This window comes from Panthera pardus, unplaced genomic scaffold, assembly GCF_024362965.1.
Source record: "Panthera pardus isolate Hobbes unplaced genomic scaffold, ASM2436296v1 HiC_scaffold_13, whole genome shotgun sequence".
NCBI classification, from domain to species: domain Eukaryota; kingdom Metazoa; phylum Chordata; class Mammalia; order Carnivora; family Felidae; genus Panthera; species Panthera pardus.
The window spans coordinates 151,709,191-151,723,716 of record NW_026526688.1 but is presented as its reverse complement, the minus strand read 5'-3'; the positions used below and the strand labels follow the sequence as shown (position 1 = coordinate 151,723,716).

Sequence of the window (14,526 nt, the reverse complement as noted above, 5' to 3'; positions counted from 1 at the left end):
TTCCCTTTAGAATTATTTTCTATCACTGTCCAAATAAAGTGCTTTTCTATATCCACTAATGTGTTCTTTTTTACCCACTTCAGCATTACGTTAATCTTTATTAGCCTCTCCATGCTCAGTGTGGGCCTCAATGCTTGTCATTATCTTTCCTCTCCTTCAGTGGAAAGCAAAGCCAAAATAAAATTCTGGCAAAATCTACCGTGATCATAACCAAGATACAAGAGATTATCAGCGCTCAAATATTTCTCTTCATCCTTCACTTTTCATTTTTGGAAAGGTAAATCACACAACAAAACCCCCATATATCCTTTTGGAAAAAAATCTGTGTATCAGAATAGAAAACCCAGTTTAAGTTTTTCTTGATTCAAGTGAATCCACATACAACACTAATAATGTATTCACAGTCCAATTTGAATCATCTGAATTTGAGTCATTTTCAACTTCACAAGTAAATACACGGGTTCTCTAGCTCAAAGAAATCAGAAAATAGAACAAAGTGACACTAAAACAACAAAAGGCACAAACTCCTGTTTTTGAAGTGTCTTGTATGGAAGACTATTTTGTTCTTTCTCCCCCAGGCAGAAAGCAGGTTACTGTTTGTCTTTTAGTACAAATATGATTTAATCTGAAATCTTTCTCAAATGAGTAAATTATTGTAAATGATCCTAATAACCCCTATGATCAGCATAAGAAAGGATTTTACAATAATGTTTACCTTACTTGACTGAAAAAAAGACAGCAAAAATAAAAGAAGAGCTTCAGGACAATTCAGAGGTGATACCCAGGGGAATGTAATGGCTTGCCAATTGTGTGCTACAGGAAGTACAGAGAATTCAGTGGGGAAATGGCAGGTTCCACCAAAGCAAAGGAGGCAGGTGTACCTTGTGATCTTTTGTAACCACAATATATGGGAAGAAAGAGCAACAGTGGAATTTCTGAGAAGTAAGAGCATAATCTGCTCTAAACAAACATCATGACCATTAATTTTATTCTCATAAGTATAAGCCTTGAAAACACTTGCTAAAATTTTTTAGGAAACAATGTTGTTTACAGCTATGCCTACACTATATAGATTAATCAATATTAAATGTTCCAGAATATGACAAAAATAAATGTAATGTAATTAGAAGGGAGCAAAATACACCTTCAGGGTGTGTATAAATAGGCTGATGAAGCTATGGATACAAGACTGATGATTTAAGAGAAGAAAAAAGAGAGAGAGAGAGAAAGAGAGAAAAAACTTAAGTGAGAAAAGAGTTTCAGCCGAATCATTCAACCAGAAAATTGGGATAAATGTATTGCTATGAAGATTGCTCATCTATTCTAAATACTTTCATAATTTTAATTGGAATGGGATTTATATACAACATAACTTTTACCTTTAAAGAAAAATACTTACGTTCTTAAAGGTTTTGCTTATCTTTTTCTAAAGTCTAGTTGTGAAATTTTCCACTATACGTGCCATTTACTGGGAAAGTGAAGATTTGCAGAAATGGAGTTCTTAAAATTATGGGACAGTGTTAATTCCAAAATTCCTAAATTGGGCATCAAAAAATAGAGGGACATTTTATGATAATAATATATCACTATCAAATCACAAAAAGACACGGAGGAACCTTAAATGCATCTTGCTAAGTGAAGGAAGCCAATGTGAATAGGCTATATACTGTGTGATTCCAACTACACGGCATTCTGGAAATGGAGACTGTAAAGAGATCAGTATTTGCCAGGGACTAGAAAGGAAAGAGAGAGGATGGGAGCAAGGAATGAAGAAGTGGAACAGAGAGGATATTTAGAGCAGTGAAATCATTCCTTATGATACTGTAATGGTACATACATATCCTTGTATATTTGTCAAAACCAACAGAATGTAAAACAAAAAAGAGTGAACCTTAATAAAAACTATTTTATGCTGAGGTTCTCAAACTTTTATATTACTCATTTGAGAAAGATTTCAGATTAAATCATATTTGTACTAAAAGAGAGACAGTAACCTGCTCTCTGCCTGGGGGAGAGAGAGCCCCCATGTGGGGCTTTAACCCATGAACTTGGAGATCATGACCTGAGCCAAAGTCAGACGCTTAACCGACTGAGCCACCCAGGCATCTCAAGGTACGAAAATTCTTAAAGTCTACTGACTTCATCCGATAAAGTCAAATGCCAAAGTGACAGGTGAGTGGTTATTGCATTTAACTACCAAAATGTTGCTTTCTGGCTATATTTGAAAATAGCAATGGAGAAGCAGCTTTTAATTCAGCCAGCATCTCTCTATTGTTTTGATAGTTTACGAATCAAGTGGTGCATCAAAATACATTATTTTATCTTAAAAACAACACTGCAAGACAGATAACGTTCCTACCTAACATTTAGGAAAGCTAAGGTTCACAGAAGCCTCAAAACCACTAGTGAATTACAAGTATAGCTAGAAGTTAAGTTAATTCATCTTTTTAGCTACCTGTTTGTATAATTATACATATATATATATATATATATATATATGTATAATTATGTATATATATACACACACAATATAACAAATGCAACTTATACTTTTGAGCACCTATGTGCTATACATTTTGTCAAATACTTATGACCTGGCAATGAACAGAATGCAACCCACTCTGGCCCATTTAAAAATGTTTAAGGTGAATTTTCTCTTCAGCATCAATTCCTCTTTTATATAAACTAGAAATCTGGGAACCATCCAGAACCTAGTCATATCTCTGGAGACCTAACTGTTTGGAAGACTTCGCCTCTGGTTTAAAATAATCAGTCTCGTGGAATACCTGGGCTTGAAATAGATTTAGTCTCTTACCAGCTGCTTAACCTTGGGCAATTCACTTACCCTTACTGAGCCTCATTTTCCTCATCTACAAGAAGAATACTAAGTACCATACTTGCATCGCCATTGTTAGTATTAAATGAATTTATGTACATGCAAAAGTACTTTTTCATGGGAAGACAATTAGAAACAGTGATATGATACCACATGTGCCAAAGGCAATACAGGTGGTCTTCCCAGTGCAGTACAAACTATCAGAGTGACCTTGAGCAAATACTGTCACCTCTCTGCCACTTTTGCACACTACAGAAAGAAAAGATAAGACTAGAAATTATTTCATGTACCTCATTGGTCTCACGCTTTGGTTACTCATTCTATAAATAATAATGTTGCCTCAAGATCCAAGACTTCAGGGACTTTTGTTTTCTTCAGTGCTCTACCCCCAGGGCCTACAAGAGTCACTGACACATACTAAGTGCCCAATACATTTCTGTTGAGTGAATGAATGAATGAATGAATGCAGAAAATTTGTGTTTGCATAAAAGCAAACCTTGCTACAGCATAGTATTTCTAGGTATGTCCAGAATAAAAAATCGAAGGAAAATTCAATTAACTACCATGAGGTATGTGTGCATGATACAAGTGCATGCATGCGCGCACACACACATACACATACACACACACACACACACACACAGTCTCTCTCATATACAGTGGCTAAATTTGGGCACATGCTGAAGCCCAAATTCAAATGATGTGTCTTGATTAAGGTAAAGTACTCAAAATCTATTAAGAAACTATCTCAGCATGTAATAATCATAGATTTTTTAAAAAAAAATATGAAATAAAAGAAAATCCTGATGATTTTACACTCTAAAATAGTGCCAGGGTGCCTGAGTGGCTCAGTCCATTAAGCATCCTACTCGATTTCAGCTCAGGTCACGATCTCATCATATAGGGCCCTAGGTAGGACTCAGTGCTGACAGTGCAGAGCCTGCTTAGGATTCTGTCTCCCTCTCTTTCTGCTCCACTCCAGCTCCCCACGCTCACTCTCACTGTCTCTCAAAATAAAAAAAAGTATTTATTTTGAGAGAGAGAGAGAGTGTGTGAGCATGGGAAAGGCAGAGAAAGAGACAGAGAGAGAGAGAGGGAGAGAGAGAATCCTAACCAGGCTCCACACTGTCAGCACAGGGCCTGACGCGGGGCTCAAACTCATGAACTGTGAGATCATGACCTGAGCCAAAACCAAGATCTGGACACCTAACCAGCTGAACCACTCAGGTGCCACAAAATAATTAAATAAACTAAAAAAATAAAATAAAATAAAACATATAAAATGAAATAAAATAAAATAAAATAAAATAAAATAAAATAGTGCTAACATTACAGACTGAGTACTTAAATGAGTAAAGAGTATGAGATGGAAATTGATTCAAATAAGATAATTTTCGTACAGTCACAAAACAGCAGCCTTTACTCAGATTTGAGCTATTGAGGTCATAGAAAGCTGCCAGTTCCAGCATTCTGAAACTTCCAGCTAAACAGAGAAGCTAAACAGAGAAGCTGGACATTCAGATTTCGTATGAAATCTCCCAATCTTTAAGTGCTGGCAATGAATTCAAGTGGATATATTTATATGGAAAAACAAACAAACCTTTCTCTTGGTATGAGAAAACTAGAAATGCAATAGAAGGTCAAAGGAAAAATATTTACTGAGAGCCATCACTGTGCAAAATTCTACTTTCAGTTCTAATTTTAAATCTTTATGCAAAACTATATCGCAGTAACTTATGCTCCATTTTATAAATTTAAAAACAATAAACTAAGTTATCCTTCCAATACATGTTTATTGAACTTCTCTTATATGTCAGGACCTGAGCCAACTTGTAGAAACACTGTAGAGTAGTAAATATGAGATCCCTAGAAGTATCCCAGGAGCTGACAAGCATAGAAGTGCCATGGGAGCCGGGCGCCTGGTGGCTTAGTCGGGTAAGCTTCCGACTTTGGCTCAGGTTGTGATCTCATGGCTTGTGGGCCCGAGCCCCTCTGTGCTGACAGCCCAGAGCCTGAGGCCTGCTTCGGACTCTGTGTCTCCTTCTGTCTCTGCCCCTCCCCAACATGTGTTCTGTCTCTTTCTTTCAAAAATAAATAAATGTAAAAAAAAAAAAATTCAGAAGTGTCATGGGAGCAATGATTGTTTCTTTTTTTTTTAATTTTTTTTAACATTTATTCATTTCTGAGAGACAGAGACAGAGCATGAGCTGGGAAGGGGCAGAGAGAGAGACACAGAATCTGAAGCAGGCTCCAGAGTCTGAGCTGTCAGCACAGAGCCTGACGTGAGGCTTGAACTCAGGAGCTAACCCAGGAACTGTGAGATCATGACCTGAACCGAAGCTGGATCCAGGTGCCCCAGAAATGATTGCTTCTAACAAGCGTATGGAACATGTGCATGACTTTAATTTCTCCTAAATACTTGCCTAGTTCTTAGGTGCAGATTTGGGGTAAATAGATAAAATATTCATTCCTAAGGTCTGAAGTTCAGGAAAATGTTCTGGAAAAAAAAAAAGAATATTCTTATTTACTTAGTATCATAAAGGCTTTCAGAATGGTGGAGCTCTAAGTTAGATCAAATCAAGACAGCCGTATAAGAGCAGTCTTCCAGGAAGCTATCAGATCAAATAATGACAATTCCCCAGGATCGAGTCTTTGAAGAATTTCTGGTCCCACTCTGCACTCTAGTGCCTGCTAGCCTGCTGCTTTTTACCTTGACAGCAGGTTTTTGGTTTTTCAATGCTACTTCACAGCTAGAGAGGAAGGAAAGGACATAAGGCACATCAAAATGCTAAAGCCATTAAAAGAAAAAAAAAGAAATATCAAGTTCCAAATAATAAAAAAAAAAATTAACTTAATTCAATCTTTAAAACAATCTTAAATCTTAAAGCTAGTGCAGTTCTAACAAGTTGCAGTCATTTTTCTTGAATAGATGTTTCCTGTATTGCTCCAAGACCAGTTAATTTCCAGAGTCCTGGAAAATAGATTCTGACAATGTTTGCCAGTTATCTCACAGCTTTTACGGAGGAGAATATTTGTAGAGGCCCTTACTCCACAGTTTTTGATGACATTGCTTGGATGATCTATATGTCACCTAGAATTGTGTTGCTTATCTAATCATAAATGGAACAGCCAGAGCGCCTGGATGGGCAGTCGGTTAAGCATCAGACTCTTGGTTTCCACTCAGGTCATGATCTCATGAGTGGTGAGATTGAGCCCCTGGATCCAGCTGACAGTTCAGAACCTGCTTGGATTCTCTCTCTCCCTCTCTCTCCGCCCCTCCCCCACTTGCATGTGTGTGCTATCAAAATAAACAAACTTTAGGACAAAACAGCAAAATCAACACTATAATAATGATAATGGAAAGAAAAAGAAAGCACAAAGTAGTCAGAATGACTGGAAAGAGCTCATTCTGAATATAAAAGGACTATGTTTTTATAAAGGATACAGTAGTGTTTTATACAAAATTCATGTACAAAATTGAATAATTCCCCCCCCAATTTTTAGCTGCAAAAGCAACTACAAATCAGATTTATCCTTAAAGATGCAGTTTGCCAAACCTTTTCTGAGTAACTTCTGAACAGAAAGAGGACACACACAAAACTACATTCAAAGGGAATATGACATATTTTCTCAGGCTGTTAAAAAAATAACTTCAACCCCACCTATCAGCTACCTTCTCAATTTAAAATATTTATGCAATAAATCATTTTTGGTATGTGAAAAAATGCAGAGTACAAAATATACCTATAGGTTTCATCCAGCCATCTACTTGTATAGGGGTGACCATAGATGAAAGAAAGAAAATAATTCTAGATGAGAGATGGGAGGAAGAAAACAGAAAAGAAGAAGGAAGAACATAAGAAAGATAAAAGAGATACAGACTAAGAATATATACCACTACTTGGTACTGGCTGTATCTGGGTGTTACTATTCTTTTTCTTTTTAACTTATATTTACGTCCTAATATCTTAACAATCTGCTAATACGACTTTATTTATAGTATATCTCTAAATGCAGCCATAATTTTTAACAAGCAAAAAGAAATACTATGCTTTTTTAATTGTTAATATATTTTAATGTTTATTTATTTATTTTGGGAGAGAGAGTGCAAGCAAGGGAGGGACAGAGAGAAGGAGAGAGAGAATCCCAAGCAGACTTGCACTGTCAGTGCAGAGCCCAATGCGGGGGATGGAATTCATAAACTGTGAGATCATGACCTGAACCTAAATCAAAAGTTGGATGCTCAGCTGACTGTACCACCCAGGCACCCCAGAAGTATCATCTTAATGAAAGAAGAGAAACCACACTGAGATTAAGATGTTAGCATACAAATGATTATGATTTCAAACAATTAATACTACTTGTTTTACCTCCATAATAACTCTCTGTGTAAAGGGCTGAATAACATACCTGATTTTCTCATCAAGTTAAAAAAAAAAAATCAAGTTTTAGGGGCGCCTGGGTGGCTCAGTCGGTTGAGGGTCCGACTTCGGCTCAGGTCATGATCTCATGGTTCATGGGTTCGAGCCCCGTGTTGGGTTCTGTGCTGACTGCTCAGAGCCTGGAGCCTGCTTCGGATTCTGTGTCTCCCTCTCTCTCTGCCCCTCCCCCATTCGTGCTCTGTCTCTCTCAGTCTCAAAAATAAATAAACATTAAAAAAAAATTAAAAAAAAATCAAGTTTTAGCTATTTGGGTTATGGTAATATTCGATTACTTAATTAAACTTAAATTAACCTTTAAGTCACATGAACTATTATTAGTGTGAATAATATTCTAAATTAATTACATATATACACTATACTATACAGTTTTAAGTATCCAAATTGTTTAAATTATTTTCTCAAAATTCAGTATTGAAATATATTATTTGTGTTTGCTACAAAATGACTGTATACTGAATCTGGACAGTTTTAGTTTGAAAATTATGGAATAGTTAAATGTTTAAGTTATTAGATAATAAAAATCTCTCAAAATCTAAATTGTTTTTAATGTAATAGTCAATTAATACAGTTAATATTTTCTGCAAAATATGATTTTATGTCACAATATGTTACACATTCATTTTCTGTCTGATAATAAAGATGTATTTTTAATTGAGCAGAAGATAATTCAATACTTTTTCATATAATCTATGCATTAAGATTGTTAGTATAAATACACGAACAAGCATATTGTTTTAAAAATGGCTTACCTAATTTTTACCCAAAACATTTTATTTCTAATGTACACCAGTAAAATAAATTACTAATAAAAACAACTTCTGGTTATAAAAATCTTCCAATGAAGCACCTTTTCTGAAAGCTTTCACTGAAGAAAAATTCAAGAATTGAAAGAAAACCTGTGACTGATGACAGACTTGACAGTCTGAGGCACTTTTAATCTTTGTAAAATTTAAAGGAATTTCTTACAATATTTTTATTCCCTAATATAGCGAATGAAATACAATATAAAGTGCATTTGATCAACACTGGTAATTGATATGTTAACTTTTATTTCCTATTCAATATAACCAGGATAATAGCAAATCAAAATATCTCCAGTGAATTTTTGTGTATGACATTTAACAAGATGTCTACTCAGGTAGTTTAAGTTGTAGGGAAAATTTTATAAAGGCTTACCCCATTTTTTGGAAAAGCAATCCATCCCAAGTCCCCCATGACAGTACGTGAATCCAATAAATTCACTGAAAGAAAAAGAATACAAAACTGAGTCAAATGTATAAAAAAGCATCACTATTTTCATAGTGTTATTAAGAGTGCATATTTCTTACATAAATGGAGTTAGATTAAGTATTCATTATGATGAATACAAGAGTGATAATTCAGTGAAAACATTATTTGAATGCAAGAGAATAAGTGATTTTGAATAAACATTTGGAAAACAATTACAGAAAATATAAACAAGTCATTACTCTACGTGCTCTTTTTTGTCAAACAAGGATAGAGGAAAAGAACTGGTAATAAGAAAAAGAAAAAAATGAAGGTCCACAGAAAACCGTATAAAGACCAAGCCACTTCTTTAATGGCTCTAAATTCGGGGATTAAGCTGCCATAACTTTGTGACTAAACATCCTGTATTTTAATGTTATAAAGCAATTAACAAATAATTTACATTAAATAAAAATAAGCTATTCCCAAGCTTGTAAGATTTTTTCGTGATATTAACTGAAATCTGTAATCCAAATTGCAAATTAAATTAAGAAATAAATCTACACACCTTTAACCAATCCAAGAAAATTATAGTAGCTTTCAGAGTTGTTGCTATAGCTAACTGTCCACTGCATTCCCCAAAATATCAGCTACTTACAAATAACCATAGTCTAAAATGTGCTTCTTATAGAACTATCAACTACATTTTTGAAATGCAGACCTCAATTATGGCTGGATTTCCTAAATTTCGGGGAACTCCAAGAATAAAAGTCTTTTTTTTAATTATATGAAATTTATTGTCAAATTAGTTTCAATATCATCATTCCAAAAGGAAGCCACGAAACAGTATGTACATACACGTGCACCCACACTCATCCACATACACACACAGTGTTTATATTTCAACAGGTTTGCCTATTCTTCTCTCCCCCTAAATTAAACTTAATTAAGGATACTGAACAGTCAAACTGCTTCAGACCTGGATCACAGATCATTATCTTTTCAGCGTATTATGCCTAACCCAAATGATCTACGTGGCCCAACATGCAGCTAAACCACTTTGAATGAGCATGGCATATGGACCCAAAAGGAAAACAACTGGGTTAATCCTAGTTGGAGGTACTAAAGCTTCTTTAAACTACATTCAAGAACCACTATGTTGAAATGCCATCAATTCTAAAAAAAAGATTCTATCTGTAGTATAAAGCTGGAGTAGTAAAGTAGTAATAGTTGATAGGTTGGAAAATGTGTTACAATACTCCTATAAGAAAATTTAAGGTAAAATTATTACAATCAAGGACATTAGGATCATAAGTTAAATTAAAAAAATTAGGTACTGTAGAAATTATGTGCATTTAAGCCTTATTATCCATTGATTTATTTCATATAACATTTGCAAACATGTATATCTTATATGCTAATTTAATAGTCTCTAATAATAGTAGTAATATAAAGATAAATCCAAAGTTTTAAGTTCTAGAAAACACAGATATACACTCAATACCACATATATATGAAAACCTTTTATGATGTGTATGTATTTAATAAACTTGTCTATTTCCCTCATTAGGTTCTGAGCTCTTTAAAAATCCATGCCTATAGAATGTCTATCATCTTTAGGCTACACATATAGTGGCTTTAGAGAATAATAAAACAAGTTGTTGGATTATTCTTTTTTAGAAGAAATTGGCCTAGCTGAAAAACTATTGTTTCAAACAGTAAAGACAATAAACAAACCAAAACTGTTCCATTACCCACTGACCTTGCAAATACACCAGCCATCCCACTAAATCTAATTTTTTAGTTACATCCATACTCTTTTTATTCTATTGTTGGCTTTTCTAGTCTCCATGGGAATAAAGCTACATTAAACTTAAATGTCCTTGTCCTCATTTTAGTTTTTCTGGGACACTAGGGCTATGTCTAGACATGACTAAATACCAGGGGAGTACAGAACCTAAATCATTATGTTTATTCATCCTTATGATTCATTTGATTCACCTTTGATATTGAGCAGCAGTGTATCTGTGTAGACCTGATAAAGTAGAGCAAATCAGCAAGCTAAAGGCCTTCTACTACGATGGCAGTCGAACTGAACTTAATCCTGTGGTGGCAAACTGATGTGAATAGGAATTCTAGGAATTCCTAACTAGCCTGCCAGGAGAAACACAGCATTCCTTGTAGACCTCTTAATAACATGTGGATCTTCAAATATTCATTATTAACAACACATTTCCAGATGTCTTTCTAAAATTTAGTTCCTTTCGCTTGAATTAACTTTAACCTGAATCACTATTCTTTTTTTTTTTTTTGGCTTAAAAGGTATATGTGTGTGAAATTAAATGAATAAATTCAAAATACTAGGTAGGCTGTTAATACAATGTATTAGGTGCTTTCAACATTGGAATACATTACCAAACACATGAGAATACCCATCATAGGAATGCACATTATCTTTCTTATGAAGACTTTGTCAAAATTTTTTCTTCAGATAAATAGACACATATGTCACTTCCTACTACTGTTTAAAACTGTTTTTTCTTTTTGAAACAGACGTTTTCATAAAATTCACAATGTTAAGAAGATACTTATACATATGATTACAAAATTGGAAATTGAAAAAAGGGTAAAATTAGATGTTTCAGGCAATTACTTGCAGGTTGATATATCATAATTTTGTTCATATAATTCAGAGGAAATTGGAATTAGATGCCTCAGGAAAAATAATTAAAATTATAGCTAGATAGGTAGATAGAGATATTTACATGAAGATAGAAATATAGATATATATAGAGAGAGATGTAGAGATTATATAAATGTAGAGATACAGAATGTTAGCTCTCTACAAAATCTCCCAAGTTTTACACATGCTGTTTTAGCTGTCTCAGATGCCCTTTCCGCCATTTGAATTTCTAAGCTCTTCATTTGTCCAATAACACATATTTCAGGAACTGTTTTCTCCCAGAAGCCATCCTAGTCCTCTTTCCTAAACCTAGGTAAGCTATTATTACTGAATCTTCTATTAGCACCCAATTATTAGCTCCAAAACACTGAATATACGGAATTGTACTGTTGCCTTAAAGGAATACCACGTTTGACTCATGCCTCTGAACCTAGCTTGCACTCAGAACAGCTGAATAGCTGTTTGTCTTATTAATGAATCATTTGGTCAGTGGGCAGATCAGGAGGGTGTGTCTGAATCAACATACACCAGTGATTCTCAACATGGGCATCCAATAATATCTGGAGACATTCCTGATTGTCATAACTGGAGGGTGGGAGGAATATTTGCTACTGGCTTTTCATGGGAAGAAACCAGGTATGCAGCTAAGCATTTCTTAATGCACAGCAAAACTTTCCCCACTCCCCAGTAAGTAATTATGTGGCTTAAATTTCACTAGTGCCAAAGTTAAGAAACCCTGGTATACACCTATGATGCTACCAGAAAATCTCTACTTTCACATTCTTTGACCAGTAGTACAGCAGTAACATGATATTCATTAATAGAAGTTAGCACATTTGGATGTGTTCCTTATAAATTAAAACTAAGGAAATAAGAGTAAAAAAAATTGAAGTCTTATTTAAGGGGAAATAGATTGTTCTTATTACCCAACACCCTTAAATTATTCTTCACATAACTAATATAACTGTTATTACAAGTGTTCTTATTTATCCTCTAATAATTTCCCAACATTTATGATGGCATGCATGAAAAAACACTATGACACTGATATTATTAATGCCTCCATTTCCCCCACTACTTAAGCTAGTTACATAAAAAACAGAAGTTTAGACATAGAATATACATAAATGTGAATTTTCAGAACTTCATTACCCAATTTCATTACCGAATTTATTAAAAGGGGAGATTGGCAGTAATGGAGCACAGTCACTAAGTATCTTCTGTGCAACAATTACAGTAATTAAATTGTTCTGAACAGTATATATGCTTGTTGTAAATTGCAATGAATACACAATGAGTATTGATCTTCATTGTACAACTTAATTAAAACTTGTCTGGGAGAAGCCACTAATGAATATAATTAGAGGGAATGTTTGATACCACAGTTACTCCGGGAGACATTAATTAGATATCAGAAATTTTATGGAAAATGTTTTTATTCTATTATTTATATTTTAAAATAAAGCTACACTATTAGACTGAAAGACAGTCTTCAAGGTCATTTCCCTCAGCCATTATATAATTACAATGAAGATGGGCATATTGGTTGGTATTCTCATCAGTAATTAAGAAGGCTGATTCTCCAGGAGAAATAACTCTTCAGGGGTCAATGAGTATATAGTCTATTACAAATTCCTAAAGTTAATATAGGGAGAAAAAAGACTCACTACTGTAAGAACTTTTTAATAAGTAAAAATAAGTTAACTGTCCAACCAAATAACAGATTGTAATGATTATAATTGAAATTAACTCAAACTAATCTTAAGCATGCTTTAATTTCATTACTACACACTAATAATTTTAATGCTTTCTTTCACAAACAGAAAGCTTTTAAAGAATTTACTTCCAGAAAAGCCAGAGAGTTGCTAACTCATTCTTTTGGTTGCGATTCAAGGGCGGGGAAAAGAAAGGATAGAATGAGTAAATTGGAATATGTATAAGAAGATTCCTAAGTTTTCAACTTCACACACTGTAACAATTAAAGATTAATTTGAGTCAATAATTCAAATATGCTCTTCAATAATCATAACTTTCAAATATTCATAACTTTCTATATATCGTTCTGATTCCATATTTTTCTCCTTAATATCTTGCTAATATTAGTCATAAAATGTGGAAAAAATTTATTGGATTCTCCAGGAACACACTGGGATGAAGGTGTTTTGAAACTTTAAAGAGTTAAAAGACAGCTCAAGGGGGACCGTAGGTGGGTCATTCGATTAAATGTCCAACTTTGGCTCAGGGCATGATCTCATGGTTTGTTGAGTTCAAGCCCCACATCAGGCTCTGCGCTGAGAGTGTGGTGCCTGCTTGGGACTCTCTCTCTCTCTCTCTCTCTCTCTCTCTCTCTCTATCCCCCCCACTCCCTCTGTCCCTCCCCCGCTCGTGTGCATGTGCTCTCTTTCTCTCAAATTAAACAAATTTTACAAAAAGACAGCTCTAGGACACTCAATCCCAGCACCATCAGTGTTCAAGGCCTTGAGAGAATCTGTGATCCTTATAAAATAAAGACCCAGAAGCATATTCTTACTCGTATATTGTTTCTGTCTTTCCCGTGATCTTTACATAAACATAATTGTAATGGTATTGGGACCTCCACTACAGTATAAAGATAGAATACTTTGGATTAGTAGCAGATAAAATAGCATTCTCTTTCTTTGAAAGCATTGACTCAAAGCCCCATTGCATACAGTAGAATTTTGATAGATGCTTATTTATTGATTTCCATTTAACAATATCAGAAAAGCTACTGGATTCAATTATAGCACACATTTTACTGATCTGCGGGAACAAACCCCAGATGTACAGCTGTCCAGCCTCTCTCCATGGTCCCATTCAGCACAGATGTGATTTCTTGCTTCCAGGCTAAATTTTATAATTTGACAACTGCTGCAGGGAACAAAGAACAGTTGACAATATGAGTGCAGGGAAAGAGTACATGTGTTTCCCATTGGAAAACTTAATTTGTAAATTTGGTAAAAATTATGTTATAAGTTTAGAAGTGTTATGTAGATTTCTGGGATCCCTTTACTTGAAGGCAAAATTCCATAACCAACAGTATTTCTGCAGACAACAAATGGGAGATTTTTTTTTTTTTTAATTCTGAGCAACGCATGTGCACAATCTTTTCCAGGAAAAAAAAAATGAAAGAATATGGAGAAAGGAATTTATTCAGTGCATACTATGCGTCAGATATTGTATCAAATAACTTCCATTGAATCTTCCCAATAAACCTATAGGCTCACTACGAACACTGACAGCTTGCAGTCTCATTCAGAGCCCAGCAGGGAAATCAAGGAAAGAAGAAAGCATCAAGTAATACTTAAAGTCTTCATGACAAACTACAAGCCCTGATTATG

At 34.5% G+C, this 14,526-nt stretch overlaps 1 protein-coding gene across 8 annotated transcripts in view; it reads right to left on the bottom strand.

The window, feature by feature from the left end:
- The window catches only part of EPHA5 (EPH receptor A5), a 344,576-nt gene that overhangs the window by 302,650 nt on the left and 27,400 nt on the right, over positions 1–14,526 (bottom strand). For all 8 annotated transcript variants that reach the window (XM_019468625.2, XM_019468637.2, XM_019468628.2 and 5 more), the window contains exon 2: positions 8,455–8,519. In XM_019468625.2, the coding sequence (XP_019324170.2) occupies positions 8,455–8,519 (65 nt within the window). The remainder of the gene's footprint in view (positions 1–8,454; positions 8,520–14,526) is intronic.